This window comes from Chiloscyllium plagiosum, chromosome 4 (genome assembly GCF_004010195.1).
Source record: "Chiloscyllium plagiosum isolate BGI_BamShark_2017 chromosome 4, ASM401019v2, whole genome shotgun sequence".
In the NCBI taxonomy this organism is placed as follows: domain Eukaryota; kingdom Metazoa; phylum Chordata; class Chondrichthyes; order Orectolobiformes; family Hemiscylliidae; genus Chiloscyllium; species Chiloscyllium plagiosum.
The window spans coordinates 68,147,270-68,164,184 of NC_057713.1; the positions used below are offsets into that span (position 1 = coordinate 68,147,270).

A 16,915-nucleotide genomic window follows, 5' to 3' on the forward strand; every position below is an offset into this window, starting at 1 on the left:
ATGCAAAATCAGCAACTAACCTTTTTACAAGATTATACACAAACCTTGGAAGTTTCTCATTTACACAAACATTCTAAGTAAAACAACTTATGATACAAGGGAATTCATGGTTATCAAGCAGATATTCATCAAAGTGATTTAACCCTTGCACTGTCAATGGTATCTTGTTTATGAGATTGTGGAAAGTGGCAGAGGTGCAGCAAAATGATAGAGTGCTAGCTGCAGAGTGTGAAATGCTGGGAGTGAAGGAAAAGAAGGCATTGCTGTATCTTATTTCCGTTACTACAGTCCAGTGGGGGCAGGTATAGACCAGATATTACAGTTCAAAATAATGTTTGACCAGTGACTGCCCAGGCAGTGAAGGGGAGTATGGGCAATTTCAAAAGACTTACAAAGGTCTGTTGCCAGTAAGCAATTGTTAGTGTCACCAGTGGCTGCCCAGGAAGCAAATAAAGAGGTAGGCAGGCTCTAATGGAGTGACAATTTTTGAGAGGGGCTGCTTTGTGGTTGAAATGCTGCTGGTAGGTCTAAATGCAGGCTTAGGTGAATACCAGGCTTTCAGGAAATGTACAAGGCAAAATAAGACTTTTTTCTTCTGCCTATGGAGAAGAAAAATGGGCAGAGGTGGCAGTCAGTGGAGTGGTACGCTCTTCCAATCAAACATGAGAAATCAGGGAGCAGTAAAGTATCCCTGGCAACTATGTCTGCAGGAAGTATGTTCAACTGCAGCTCCTCTCAGACAGGCTGGATCAGTTGAAGCAGCAGCTGGGCACACACGAGAATACAGGGGCCACAGATAGTAGCTTCAGGGAGATGGTCACACCACAGGTTCAGTGAGGTAAATGGGTGGCCACCAGGAGAGGTAGCCAGGTAGTGCAGGAGTCTCCTGTGGCTGTTCCCCTCTCAAATGCGTGTGTGCACGCACACCTGTGACTGCGTCTCTCCGGGTAGCCTCTCAGAGAAAAATACCAGCAGCAGCCAGAAACCACAACTGGCTCTGATATAAAGCAGGGAATGGCAAAGTCCAAGCAAGCAATTGTGATGAGGGAGAAGCATGGGCAGGCATTTCTTAAGCCACGAACAAGACTCCAGGTGGCATGTTGCCTCCCCTGGTGCCAGGGTCAAGGACATCTTGGACCATTTGCAGCAATTTCTCAAAGGGGAGTGTGAGCAGTCACAGGTGGTTATATACATTAGTACCGCTTACATTGGTAGAAAAAGGGATGAGGTCCTGCAGAATGAATACAAGGGGTTTGGCAGGAGATTAAAAATTAGGATCGGAGGGGTAGTTATCTTTGGATTATTCACAGTGCCGTGTGCACTGATTGTAGGAAAAGGAGAATAGGGCAGATGAATGTGTGGCTGTGGAGCTGGTGCAAGGGATTCAGATTTTTGGATCATTGGGATTGCTTTTGCGCAGCAGTGAGCTGTCAAATAGGGACGGGTTGCACCTGATCTGAAGTGGGACCAACACAGTCAGTTCTGCGATAATGCAGTAGTTCCGTTCTCATGCAATCGGCTGTTATAAGAAAATTACGTAATAGCAGCACCATTTAAACTAATGGGGCCAGAATCGCATTATGATCAATATACACTTTAAAACTTTGCGCTTTAGAAACGTGTCCTTAATTGTGCTGTAGTGAATTCACATTAACAAAACGCACATTATAACCTGTATCCTGGTGGCAGATTTGCTAGAGCTAGTCAGGAAGGTTTAAACTAGTCTGACAGAGGGCGGGACCCTAAACAGTAAAAAGACAGGAAGACAAGGTTGAGGGTTAGTATAGAAATTAGAGAGCGACTTAAACAAAAATGGCCGGCAAGTGCACGGCAGTGAACAAGGAAAGACTGATAAAGTAAAACTGCATTCATTTCAAAGCAAGAGGCTTGACAGGGAAGGCAGATGAACTTACAGTAGGGATAGGTATCACAGCTATTGCAGAAATATGGCCAAGGGAGGGACAGGTCTTGCAGCTCAATGTTCCAGGGTGCAGATCCTACAAGAAAGGTAGAAGGGAGGCAAGAGAGGAGAGAGACTGGCTTTTCTTTTTGATTAGGGAAAACATCACAGCAGTACTTAAAGAAGATATTCCTGAGTGATTGTTCAGTGAAGCTATAAGGGTGGAGCTGAGAAATAAGAAGGGGGTGATCATTTTGATGAGACTGTACTATAGGCCCCCCCAACAGTCAGAGAAATTGAGGAGCAAGTATGTTGCGAGATAGAAAAAGCTGTAAGAATAGTAGGTCTGGAATAATAAATTTTAACTTTCCAAACATAAACTGGTACTGCCATAGTGTTAAGGGGTTGGATAAAGAAGCTGTTGTTAAGTATGTTCAGGAAAAATTTCTCATATCAATACGTGAAGATGGCCCTACTACAGGAGCAGCAAAAACCCGATCTCTAGGGAAACAAAACATGGCAAGTGACTGAGATGTTTGTGGGGGCGCATTTTGGGACCAGTGAACATAATTGTATTCATTTTAGAATACTTATGGAAAAGGATAGGTCTGGTCCACAAGATAACGTTCTAGGAGCAAATTAGTGCAGTGACGGAATTTGTACTAAAAACAAATGCTGGAGATCACAATGGGTCAGGCAGCATCCATGGAGAGACAGCAAGCTAATGTTTCAAGTCTAGATCTTTTCATCAAAGCTGAAGCATTTCTTGTTTAAAGTTAAAGTTCTAAAATTGGGGCGAAATCACTTTTGATGGTATTAGACAGGCTTTGAGAAGTTGATTGGGGGAGATTGTTTGCAGATAAAGCGACATCTGGCAAATGAGAGGCCTTCAAAAGCAGGATAACGAGAGTTCAGGGCCCGCAAGTCCCTGTTAAATGAGAAGGGCAGGAGTAGGGAACACTGAATGGTCAGAGATATTGAGATTCTGGTAAAGAAAGAAGAGGCATGTGTCAGGTATAGGGATACAGGAGCACATTTAAGAGGGAAATCAGGAGGGCAAAAAGGGGACAGGAGATAGCTTTGAAAGCTCAGGTAGGGGCGGCACAGTGGTTAGCACCGGGTTCAATTCCCGCCTCAGGCGACTGTGGGGAATTTGCATTCTCCCATGTCTGCGTGAGTTTCCTCCGGGTGCTCCGGTTTGCTCCCACAGTCCAAAATTGTGCAGGTTAGGTGAATTGGCCATGCTAAATTGCCCGTAGTGTTAGGTGAAGGGGTAAATGTAGGGGAATGGGTCTGGGTGGGCCGAAGGGCCTGTTTCCACACTGTAAGTAATCTAATCTAATGGAGAACTCAAAGAGATTGTATAAGTACATTAAGGGCAAAAGAGTAACTAGAGGGAGAATAGGGCCCCTTAAAAGATCAATGAAGCCACCTATGTGTTGAAGCACAGGAGATCAGTGAGATTCTAAACACTTTTTCATCAGCATTTACTGTGGAGAAAGAATGTGGAAGCTAGAGAAATTCAGGAATAGATAGTGATGTCTTGAAAAGAGTCCATAAGACAGAAAGAGGTGGTATTAGAAGACTTAAAAGTCACAAAGGTAGATAAGTCCCCAGGATATGATCAAGAGTTTCTCAGCACATTGTGGGAAGCTATGGAAGAAATTGCAGAGATCCTAGTGGAGATACTGGTATCATCGCCAGCCAAAGGTGAGGTGCCAGAAGACTGGGAGAGTGGCTAATGTTGTCCATTATTTAAGAAAGGTTGCAAGGAAAAGCCAGGAACTACAGACTGGTGAGCATAATGTCAGTAAAGTGTCGGGGGCGGGGGGGTGGAGATTCTGAGACACAGGATTTACATGCATATGAAAAGGCAAGGTCTGATTACAGATAGTCAGCATGACTTTGTGCATGGGAAATCGTGTATCACAACTTTTTTGAAGAGGTGAACTGAACATAGATGAAGGCAGAGCAGTAGACGTTGTCACTGTGGACTTTAGCAAGGTCTTCAACAAGATATCACACGGTAGACGGTTTAGTAAGGTTAGAACATATTGGAGGAGAAAGTGAGGTCTGCAGATGCTGGAGATCAGAGCTGAAAATGTGTTGCTCGAAAAGCGCAGCAGGTCAGGCAGCATCTAGGGAACAGGAGAATCGACGTTTCGGGCATAAGCCCTTCTTCAGGAACATATTGGATTTAGAACATATTGGATTCAGGGAGACCTAGCCAACTGGATTAAAAAATTGGCTCGATGGTTCGAGACAGAGGGTGGTTGCTCAGACTGGAGGCCTGTGACCAATGACATGCCACAAGAATCAGTGCTAGATTCACTGTTTGCCATTTTTAGCAATTTGGATGAAAATATAGGAGGATATGGTTGGTAAGTTTATGGATGACACCAAAATTAGAGATTTAATGGACAATGCAAGTGGTTATTTAAATGTATAACTGGATCTTGATCAACTGGGCCAGGGCCATGGAACTTAATTCAGATAGATGCAAAGTGCTCGATTTTGGTAAGGCCAACCACCGCAGGACTTGCAGTTAACAGTAGGGTCCTGGGACTGTTGTCAAACAAACAGACCAAGGAGTGCAGGTACATAGCTCTTTGAAATTTTGGCAAAGATAGACAGGTTGGTGAAGGTGGCATTTGACATGGTCATCAGTCAGAGCACTAAGTATAGGGGTTGGAACATCATTTTATAGCTGTACAAGACATTGCTAAGGCCACATTTGGAGTACTGCATACACTTCTGGCTTCCTTGCTTTAATAAGAATGTTATTAAACTGGAAAAGGTGCAAAAAAGGTTGACAGGGATATTACAGAGACTGGAAGGTTTGAGATATAAGAAGAGGCTGGATAGGCTGGGACCTTTTCCCCTTGAGTGTAGGAGACTGAGGGGTGACCTTATGGAGTTTTATAAAATCATGAGGGGCATAGGTAAGGTGAATAATCAAGGTCTTTGTCTGAGGTAGTGTAGTCCAAAACTAGATGGCATTTAACTGAAATCATCATTAAACTCAGCAGTGTCCACTTGCCAACCATTCAGGGCTCTCTTCTCATACCTTTCCTTTACAGTGGTATTTCTTTACTCGGAGGATTAGGCTGCAAGCACAGAATTTGAGAAAACAGACTGTTAAGCTCTTGAGCAGATTGATACAAACAGCGAGGAGGTATTGGAGGTTTGGCAAATTTAAAAATGAGGAAATCCCCAGATCTGGATAAGTTATAACCCAGGCTGCTGTGGGAGGTGAGACAGGAAATTAGAGGGACTATGACCCAAATTTTAAAATAGTCTGTGCCCACAGAAGAGGGACCAGAAGACAGCTAATGTAATTTCATTTTAACAGAAGCATGGTAGAGATAGGTCAGGGAACAATAGACCAGTGAGTCTAACATCAGGGTGGAGAAACCATTGCAGAAAAGAAAGTGAAGGAGAAAATTAATCTCTATTTAAGAGGCAGGATTTGAGAAGAGTAGTCACCATGACTTTGTCAGAAGAAAGCCTAACAAATCTAGCGGAATACTGGGAGGAAATTACAAATTGTTTAAATGAGGTAAGGGCAGTTGATGAGGATTTCCACACAGCCTTTCAGTGTCCCGCATGGCAAATTGACACAGGTGGTAAAAGCTCATGGGCTCAAGGGTAACCTGACAAGATGGATCAAAACTGGCTTAGTAGCAACAGACAGAGGTTGGTAGTAGAAGGCTATTGATGTGACAGAGTCTAGTGTGCAGTGGCATACCACAATGATCAGTGCTCGGGTCCCCTATTGTTTGACATTCATAAATGGGCAGCAGATACATGGGAACACCGCCCCTTGTGCTTCCTGTCCAAGACACGGTTCATTTATTGTCTCTGGGTCAAGATCCTGGAATTCTCTTCATAAGAACATTGTGGGTCAACCTACAGCATCCTACAGCAGTTCAAGGCGGCAGCTCCCTACCACCTTCTTGTGGGTGGCAAGGTGGCACAGTGGTTAGCACTGCTGCCTCACAGCGCCAGAGACCCGGGTTCAATTCCCGACTCAGGCGACTGACTGTGTGGAGTTTGCACATTCTCCCAGTGTCTGCGTGGGTTTCCTCCGGGTGCTCCAGTTTCCTCCCACAGTCCAAAGATGTGCAGGTCAGGTGAATTGGCCATGCTAAATTGCCCATAGTGTTAGGTAAGGGGTAAATGTAGGGGTATGGGTGGGTTGCGCTTCGGCGGGTCGGTGTGGACTTGTTGGGCCGAAGGGCCTGTTTCCACACTGTAAGTAATCTAATCTAATCTAATCAACTAGGGACGGGCAATAAATGCTGACCAGCCAGTAACATCTATATTCCACAAGTGAAGAAATCTAAGACGATGCACTTTGGAAGAAAGAACAAGACTGAAATGAATGGCAGCACACTAGAAAACTCAGTGGAGCAGAGGGATTTTAGGGTGCTTCTCCACAGATCTCTGAAGGTGACAGGACAGGTTGAGTAGGAAGACAGAGTCTAGATTAGAGTGGTGCTGGAAAAGCACAGCAAGTCAGGCAGCATCCAAGGAGCAGGAAAATTGACGTTTCGGGCAAAAGCCCTTCATCAGGAATAGAACGTTTACCTAGTTTTTACCTAATTAGGAAGACATACAGGTTGCTTGCCCTTATCATTTGTGGCATAAACTACAAGAGCAGAGAGGTCATGTTAGGTCTGTACGGAACTTTAGTAAGGCCATGCTGGAGTAGTGTGAACAGTCCAGAATATAATTGCATTGGAGGAGGTGCAAAAGAGATTCACAAGAATGTTGAGTGGATGTACCATTTCAGGAACATATGAAGACAGGCCAGATAAGCCTGGGCTTTTATTTTAAACAGAGATAGTTAGGGGGGAACCTGAGAGAAGTGTATAAGGTCAGGATCATAGAACAGTACAGCCCAGTAGAGGCCTTTTGGCCCTCGATGTTGTGCTAACCTTTCATCCTACTCGAAGATCAAACTAACCTACATACCATTCATTTTACTAACATTCATGTACCTATGCAAGAGTCACTTAAATGTCCCTAATGTATCTGACTATTACCACTGCTGGCAATGCATTCCATGCACCCACAACTGTGTAAAGAACTGACCTCCGACATCTCCCCTAAATTTTCCTCCGATCACCTTAAAACTATGCCCCCTAATGACAGCCATTTCCGCTCTGGGGAAAAAAAGTATTCTCTTTTCCACTGTATTTATGCCTCTCATCATCTTGTACACCTCTATCAAGTCACCTCTCATCCTTCTTCAATGAGAAAAGCCCTGGCTCCCTCAACCTTTCTTCAGTCCAGGCAGAATCCAGGTAAATCTCCTCTGCACCCTCTCTAAAGCTTCCACATCCTTTCTATAATGAGGCAACCAGAACCGAACACAATATTCCAAGTGTGGTCTAATCAAGGCTTTATGGGAGAAAGTGAACTGAAAGCAGTTGTTTCCTTTAGTCAAAGGGTCAATAACAAGGAGACACGATTTTAAAGTGAAACACAGATGGTTTAGTAAGGATTTGAGTAAAATCTTTTTCACCAAGAGTGTGGGTGGTGGGTTTGGAATAGACAGATTAGGAAGGTAGTTGAGGTAGGAAACTTCACAACTTTTAGAAAGTACTTAGATGAGCACTTAGCTATGGACTTGGGCCTGGTGTGGGACTAGTGTAGGCAGTTGCTTTTAGCAGTACAGACTCCACAGGCCTCTTCTGTACTGTATGATTCTATGATATCAAGTTATTTAACAAGTTCTAATAATGAAACGCAAGTTCACATCTCTTCTTTAGAGATGTCCTAAATGTTATTTAGTGGAGAAAAAATGTTTAAGTGTGCACACATTGATATCTTCCTAAAGAAATTTCAACTTTTGTAGTTTTCTAGATAAGCCATTTTGCAGAACGCATTATCCAAGTAAACATAAGCAGAAATAATAGAAAAAGTACCTGGTAATTTAAAAAGAAAATGGTCAGCTACAGAGTGGCAGGTTCTTCCTTTTTGTATAATTACTTTAGCTAAAAAATAGTAATAGTCTACGGGTATGGCCCCATGATAATAAACAATCAAGGCTGGCCCTGCATCAGGAATCTTTTCCAAACCATGAACTTCGTAACCTGAGGAAAAATGAGCAGTGTTAGCATAATAGTTAATGAATGAAGAAGTCTACATTATTATGCTTAAAATGTTTCCTGTCTACAAAAAGCAACATAAGTGTTAAAAATAAGAGTTACAAAATTAATCTGATCTGCAAAATATGTGTCACAAAAGTTGTCATAAATGTCAAAGCTAGCAAAAACAGATAAGCATTAATGGAGGCTCTCAACATCAATTTGATTCCAGTCACAATTAGAACATAGAACATAGAAGAATACAGCGCAGTACAGGCCCTTCGGCCCTCGATGTTGCGCCGATCCAAGCCCACCTAACCTACACTAGCCCACTATCCTCCATATGCCTATCCAATGCCCGCTTAAATGCCCATGAGGGAGAGTCCACCACTGCTACTGGCAGGGCATTCCATGAACTCACGACTCTCTGAGTAAAGAACCTACCTCTAACATCTGTCCTATACCTACCACCCCTTAATTTAAAGCTATGCCCCCTCGTAATAGCTGACTCCATACATGGAAAAAGATTCTCACTGTCGACCCTATCTAAACCCCTAATCATCTTATACACCTCTATCAAGTCACCCCTAAACCTTCTTTTCCCCAATGAAAACAACCCCAAGTGCCTCACCCTTTCCTCATACGATCTTTCTACCATACCAGGCAACATCCTGGTAAACATCTTCTGCACCAGTTCCAGTGCCTCCACATCCTTCCTATAGTATGGCGACCAAAACTGCACACAATACTCCAGATGCAGCCGCACCAGAGTCTTATACAACTGCAACATGACCTCAGGGCTCCAGAAATCAATTCCTCTTTTTTCATTCCAGCAAAATCTTTTTCTTTATACTTTTGTACATCTTTTAAAGTCTGTTTCATTTTTCTACCTGGAGATCTACAAGCCCAACATTCCAGTTGACCCTCCCTAGGATCCAAATGCCTCTTAAATGCTGCAACTGTACCAGCCTCCACCACATCCTCTGGCAGCTCATTCCATACACGCACCACCCTCTATGTGAAAAAGTTGCCCCTTAGGTCTCTTTTATATCTTTCCCCTCTCACCCTAAACCTATGCCCTCTTTTCCCGATCCCAGGAAAAAGACTGTCTATTTATCCTATCCATGCCCCTCATAATTTTGTAAACCTCTATAACGTCACCTCTCAGCCTCCGCGCTCCAGGGAAAACAGTCCCAGCCTGTTCAGCCACTCCCTGTAGCTCAGATCCTCCAACCCTGGCAACATCCTTGTAAATCTTTTCTGAACCCTTTCAAGTTTAACAACATCTTTCCGATAGGAAGGAGACCAGAACTGCATGCAATATTCCAACAGTGGCCTGACCAATGTCCTGTACAACGACTTCCCAACTCCTGTACTCAATACTCTGACCAATAAAGGAAAGCATACCAAACACCTTCTTCACTAACCTATCTACCTGCGACTCCACTTTCAAGGAACTATGAACCTGCACTCCAAGGTCTCTTTGTTCAGCAACACTCCCGAGGACCTTACCATGAAGTGTATAAGTCCTGCTAAGATTTGCTTTCCGCAAAATGCAGCACCTCACATTTATCTGAATTAAACTCCATCTGCCACTTCTCAGCCCATTTGCCCATCTGGTCCAAGATCCTGTTGTAATCTGAGGTAACCCTCTTCGCTATCCACTGCACCTCCAATTTTGGTGTCATCTGCAAACTTACTAACTGTACCTCTTATGCTCGCATCCAAATCATTTATGTAAATGACAAAAAATAGAGGGCCCAGCACCAATCCTTGAGCCACTCCTTTGGTCACACTTCTCAAAACTCATTCTATCAACCAGACATTCTAATCTTTACTTTCTTGATTTGATATCCACTTAACCAAGTTCCCAGGTGAGACACATGTATGGCACTATCTTTATTTAAAAAGTGGTGCTTTATTAATATCTGCTGTCATCAATTTCTCAAGGAAAATGATTTGCCCAAGTTGTTTCACCAAAAATTCACTCCACTCTCCAGTTTCAATATCTTAGATGAAAGTGACTACAGCAGATGCTGGAGATTAGAATCACGAGTGTGGTGCTGAAAAAGCACAGCAGGTCAGGCAGCATCCAAGGAGCATGAAAAAAAATTTAAAGTTTAAAAAAAATAAAATTTACAAAAAAAAAGTTAAAAAAAATCAACATTTCAGGCAAAAGGCCTTCATCAGGAATGAGGCTGGGAGCTTTGGGGGTGGAGAGATAAATGGGAGCGGGTGGGGCTGGAGGGGGGCAAGGTAGCTGAGAATGTAATAGGTGGATCGAGGTGGGGGTGATGGTGATAGGTCAGAGGGAGGATGGTGCAGAGAGGTGGGAAGGAAGATGGACAGATGGGACAGGCCATAAGGACAGTACTGAGCTGGAAGGTTAGAAATGGGGTAAGGTGGGGTGAGGGGAAATGAGGAAATTGGTGAAATCCACATTGATGCCATAGGGTTGGAGGGTCCGGAGGCGTAAACTGAAGCTTTCTTCTTCGAGGCATTGAGCGGTATGGGAGTGGTGATGGAGGAGGCCCAGGACCTGCATGTTCTCGGCAGAGCGTGAGGGGGAGTTGAAGTGTTCGGCCAAGGGGCGGTGGGGTAGATTGGTGTGGGTGTTCCGAAGATGTTCTCTGAAGCACTCTGCGAGTAGGCGTCCTGTCTCCCCAATGTAGAAGAGACCACATCGTGAGTAAATGACATGTGTGGAAGTGGAGGTGAAACTTTGATGGATGTTGAAGACTGCTTTGGGGCCTTCGATGGATGTAAGGGGGGTGGTGTGGGCACAGGTTTTGTAATTCCTGCAGTGGCAGGTGCCAGGAGGAGAGGATGGGTTGTTGGGGCGGGCATGGACCTGATGAGGGAGTCACGCAGGGAACAGTCTTTACAGAAAGCGGATGTGGTGGGAAGGGAAATATATCTCTGGTGGTGGGGTCAGTTTGTAGATGGCAGAAATGTCGGATGTAAAGGAGGATATTGGGGTGGAAGGTGTGGACAAGGGGTCCTTGTTGCAGTTGGAGGAGTGGGGTTCGAGGGCAGAGGTGCAGGAAGTGGATGAGATGCGCTGGAGGGAATCAACCACCCTGTGGGAAAGGAAATTGCATCTTTAAAGGAGGAGACCACCTGGTGGAACTAGTTCTCAGAGCAGATGCAGTGGAGGCAGAGGAATTGGGAATTAGTGATAGCATTTTTGCAGGAGGCAGGGTGGGTGGAGGATGCTGCCTGCTCTCCACAGCCCTTTATCTCACTTTTCATCAGAAGCGTACCTATTTCTTTTTTGAATCTATTGGTTGATTCTGCCTCTATCACAGTCTGGGTGATTTCCACAGATTCACAACCCTCTGAGAAGTAGTTTCTCCTCATCTCAGTTTTGAACCAACCTCCTCTCACTGTACTCTTTTATTTCGAGACTGTCCCACAAGAAGAGCACCTGTTCCACATCCACCTTATCCATACCCTTTAGCATTTTACATTCCTCAATCAGAATCCTCTTCATTTTTCTGAACTCCAGCAAGTACAAGCCCAAGCTATTCAACCACTCCTCAAATGACAGCCCTTTTATCCCTGATATCAACCTTGTGAACCTCCTCCGAATTGCCTCCAGTACCACCAAATTCTTCAAGTAAGGAGACAGAACAGAACACAATATTCCAGACAACACTTTGTAGAATTGTAACAACACTTATACAGAGTCATAGAGATGTACAGCACGGAAACAGACCCTTCGGTCCAACCCGTCCATGCCAAGCAGATATCCCAACCCAATCTAGTCGCACCTGCTAGCACCTGGCTCATATCCCTCCAAACTCTTCCTATTCATATACCTATCCAAATGCCATTTAAATGTTGCAATTGTACCAGCCTCCACCACGTCCTCTGGCAGCTCATTCCATACACATACCACCCTCTGCATGAAAAAGTTGCCCCTTAGGTCTCTTTTATATCTTTCCCCTCTCACCCTAAACCTATGGTCACCCCCACTCCAGGCAAACGACTTTGTCTATTTATCCTATCCATGTCCTTCATGATTTTATAAACCTCTATAAGATCACCCCTCATTTTCCGATGCTCCAGGGAAAACAGTCCGAGCCTATTCAAGCTCTCTCTACAGCTCAAATCCTCCAACCCTGGTAACATCCTTGTAAATCTTTTCTGAACACTTTCGAGTTTCACAACATCGTTCTGATAGGAAGGAGACCGAGTTTCACAACATCGTTCTGATAGGAAGGAGACCAGAATTGCACGCGATATTCCAACAATGGCCGAACCAATGTCCTGTACAGCCGCAACATGACCACCTAACTCCTGTACTGAAAATGTGTTGCTGGAAAAGCGCAGCAGGTCAGGCAGCATCCAGGGAACAGGAGAATCGACGTTTCGGGCTTAAGCCCTTCTTCAGGAATGAGGAAAGTTTGTCCAGCAGGCTAAGATAAAAGGTAGGGAGGAGGCTCTGACCAATAAAGGAAAGCATACCAAATGCCTTCTTTACTTTTATAACCCAGTACCTTTGCAATAAATGCTTTTCTTATTATAAACTGCACCTGTGTACCCATGCACAAAAGATGCCCAGATCCCTCTGCACTGATACATTTTGGATCCACTTCCCATTTAAATAATTTGCCTCCTTTGATTAACCAACCAAAACGGCAATAACCTCGCACCAATGCGCATTAAAGTCCATCGACCAGATTCTGGCCCATTCCTCAGCCTAGAAATATCCATCTGTAAATTCTAACCCATTACTATCTGCTTTCCCACCTATCATCATCATCCACAAACTTTATTATGCTACATGTCTCTGCTTGGAGATAATTTATATAGACTGTAAATAGTGGAGGTCCAAGAACTGAACCCTGTGGTACCCCACAAGTTACAATTCACCATCTAGAGAAGGACTCTACTACACTGACTCTCTGCTTTCTATTAGTCAGCCAATCCTCTATCCAAGCCAGTATTCTATATTCAACCCCTGGGATAACATCTTCTGGATCAGTTTTTTTTTTGTGTAGCACCTTGTCAAATGCCTTCTATAAATCTAGGTATACCACATCAACTGGATCACAATATCTATCTTGCTGGTTACACCCTCAAATGAACTCCAACAACTTTGTCAAGCATGATTTGCCCTTCATGAAACCAGTGCTGACACTGGTGAATTCAGCTTTGTTTTTCCAAGTGTTCAGTTATCTCCCTTTTTGATTGACTCCAACAACTTGCCTACTGCAGAGGTCAAACTAATTGGTCTATAGTTTCCCAGTTTTTGCTGATCTCCCTTTCTGAATTTGTCACATTAGCATATTTCCAAGTCACTATGGAATGTTTCCACAATCCAGCAAGTTTTGGAAAATTATAACTAATCCACCCACTACCTCTGCTGCCACCTCCTTTAATACCCTCAGGTGCAGACCATCAGGCCCCCTGGGACTTCGCTGCCTTTAATCCCATCAGTTTACTTAATACTTTTTTCCTAGTTATAGTAATTTCACCATATTCCTCTGCAGTTTTTGGGGAGAAATGATTTTCACTCTGAAAACCAAGATACAATATTGTTTTAGTGCCTCTGACGTCTCCGAGTTTTCCATGATTATGTCACATTTTCGTCCTCTAAAGCGTCAACATTTGTTTTCACTATTCTCTTCCTTTTTATATACTTACAGATGCTTTTGGTATCAGTGCTAATGTTTTCTGCTAGTTTCCTTTCGTAGTTCATCTTAACTCTTTTGATTTTGTTTTTAGTAACTCTTTGCTGATGCTCAAAGTTGTCCCAATCCTCCAGCTTGCCACTAGTTTTTTACAGCATGATATGCCCTAGTTTTTACCTTTATGTAATCTTTCACTTCCTTGTTAAACCATGGATGATTTTTCAATTCCTCTTCCTCTTAAGAATAAGTTTCATTGAGAAGTATTTCGTATCTCCCTAACCATTTGCCATCGCTCTTCAAATGTCCTGCCCTTAAACATTTGTGCCCAGTCTGTTTGGGCCAATTCCTTCCTCAAGTCTGTTTAAATCTTTGCCCAATGCTAAAAATCTGTCTTCACTCTTTCAATCTGAAGTTGAGATTCTAGCATGTGGTGGTCAATCCTTCCAAGAGAATCCTTAACTATCCTTATTTATTAATCTTGCTCAATTCCATCATATCAAATCTAATGCAGCCAGTTGTCCGCTTGGCTCTATGGCAGTGTGACCAGTGGTGTGCCAAAGATTGGTGCTGGGTACACTGCTTTTTGTCATTTACATTAATGATTTGGATGTGAACATAGGAGGTATAGTAAGTTTGCAGATTACACCAAAATTGGAGGTGTAGTGGACTGCGGAGACAGCTACCTCAGAGTCTAACAGGATCTTGATCAGATGGACCAATGGGCTGAGGAGTGGCAGATAGAGTTTAGTTTAGATAAATGTGAGGTGCTGCATTTTGGAAAGGTAAATCGGGGCAGGAATTATACTCTTAGTGGGAAGGTCCTGGGGAGTGTTGCTGAAAAAAAGAGAGACCTTGGACTGGAGGTTCACAGTTCCTTGAAAGTGGAGTCACAGGTAGACAAGATAGTGAAGAACGTGTCCCTTTGGTATGCTTTCCTTTATTGGTCATAGCATTGAGTATAGGCATTGCCAGGTCATGTTGCAGCTGTACAGGACATTGATTAGGCCACTTTTGGAATATTGTGTGCAATTCAGATCTCCATCCTATCAGAAGGATCTTATGAAACTTGAAAGCGTTTAGAAAAAAGTCTATAAGGATGTTGTCAGGGTTGGAGATCTAAGCTGTAGGGAAAGATTGAATACACTGGGGCTGTCTTCCCTGGAGCATCGGAGGCTGAGGGGTGACCTTATCGAGGTTTATAAAATCATGAGGGGCATGGATAGGGTGCAGGAGTCCAGAACTAGAGGCCATAGGTTTAAAGTGAGAGGGGAAAATTTAAAAGGGATCTAAGGGGCGACTTTTTCACGCAGAGGGTGGTGCGTGTATGGAATGAGCTGCCAGAGGAAGTGGTGGAGGCTGGTACAATTACAACAACATTTAAGAGGCAGCTGAATAGGAAAGGAGGGATATGAGAGAAAGTGAGGACTCCAGATCCTGCAGATTAGAGTAGAGAGTGGGGTGCTAGAAAAGCACAGCAGGTCAGGCAGTATTGAGGAGCAAGAGAATCAATGTTTTGGGCAAGGGCCCTTCATCAGGAAAGGAGGGATATGCGCCAAGTGCTGGCAAATGGGACTAAATAAGGTTAGGATATCTGGTCGGCATGGACAAGTTGGATCAAAGGATCTGTTTCCTGCTGTACATCTCTAGGACTCTATGTTGCTCTAAGAAACAGTCCCTTACACACTCTTTCTTCAAGGCTACCCTTGCCAAGTTGATTAATCCAATCAACATGTTCAAATCATGCATAACTACCACCATGCCCTTCTCACAATCTCTCATTATTTTCTGGTTTATACTACGCTGTACTTCGGAACTACTGTTCAGGGACCAGCAATGTATCAGGATTGATCCCATGACTATGGCATAAAGGGACCACACTCTAATCATCTGAGTTAACTGGCCACTGCTTCTCTAAAAGGAGTGTCTTTAATACCAGGCTCGTTCTCAATTTTGGGCAAAAGCGAGGACTGCAGATGCTGTAAACCAGAGTCCAGATCAGAGTGATGCTGGAAAAGCACAGCAGGTCAGGAAGCATCAGAGGAGCAGGAAAATCGATGTTTTGGGCAAAAACCCTTCATCAGGAATCGAGGTTATCAATTTTGTTAACATTTGACAATTAATTCACGAGCTGTGCACTGTTTATGCACAAGCGGTTTATCTTTGCATTCCCCAATTTGAGAAAGTGTACATAAAGAACAAAAGTGATTCTCCCCACCACTTGAACCCCCTCAAATCTTCCGACTCCCCTTCTTTAGTAAATAGTTTAAATGGGTAAATGTGGATATCATATACAAGACTTCAGCTAATCAGTTCCTTGGTCTGAAAAAGACTATCAGTATTCTATGCTGATCTAAGCTTAAGAACCTGCATACAATCAGTTCTGTTAGAGCAAGTGTTTCTTCAATGCAAATTGGCTTTAACACGATTGGAGAATTTAGACCATTATTTGTGGAATACAAACCTTCCTTAACTGTAATGCAATTCCGGTCCCATTAGTGGCTATTGTGTGATTTTCCTATAATGCGAGATCGCACGAGAACGGCCCTGTTGCTTTATATCAGAATTGACTGTAGTATTACTAGTTAATTCCATCACAACACGGTTCACTCATTCTTCCCACATTTGCATTGCCAAACTGTCACTATTTGTCACCTTCAGATTTGAAACTTCCTGATTATTGCAGATGCTGAAAATCTGAAATAAAGCCAAAAAAAAATCCTGGAAATACTCTTTAGGTTACTGGAATATTTGTGGCCAGAAACCTAATTAACATTTCAGCTCTTTCAGAAAGATCACAGAGAAACAAAGAACAAAGCAACACAGGCACAGATCCTTCGGCCCTTCAAGGTTGCATTTTGCAATTCCATACCAAAACTATCTTCACTTGCAGGATCCATACCCCTTTATTCCTAGTCATGCATTCATCCAAGTGCTTCTTGAATGCTACTATTGTGACTGCTACCACCACCTCCTCTGACATTGCGTTCCAGGCACTTACCACTTGTATCGCACATCTCTTTTAAAAACTTGCCCATCCTCCACCTCCACCCCTTGAATCTGTGCCTCCTAGTAATTGACCCCTCCACCCTGGGAAAAAGCCTCATACTTTCCACTCTCTCCATGCCATTCACAATCTTATTAACATCTATCAGATCACTCCTCAAAACTCTTGCATTGCAGTGAAAACAAATTCAGTCTGTCCGATCTTTCTTCATTGCTAAAATCCCCATACTAAACAATGCCCCGGTAAACCTTTTCTGTACCCTCTCCAAAGGATTCAC

The 16,915-nt window shown here is 43.5% G+C and overlaps 1 protein-coding gene across 6 annotated transcripts in view; it reads right to left on the reverse strand.

Moving 5' to 3' along the window:
• tmem68 (transmembrane protein 68) overlaps positions 1-16,915 on the reverse strand; it is a 63,892-nt gene that overhangs the window by 28,194 nt on the left and 18,783 nt on the right. For all 6 annotated transcript variants that reach the window (XM_043688382.1, XM_043688379.1, XM_043688380.1 and 3 more), the window contains one exon: positions 7,834-8,001. In XM_043688382.1, the coding sequence (XP_043544317.1) occupies positions 7,834-8,001 (168 nt within the window). The remainder of the gene's footprint in view (positions 1-7,833; positions 8,002-16,915) is intronic.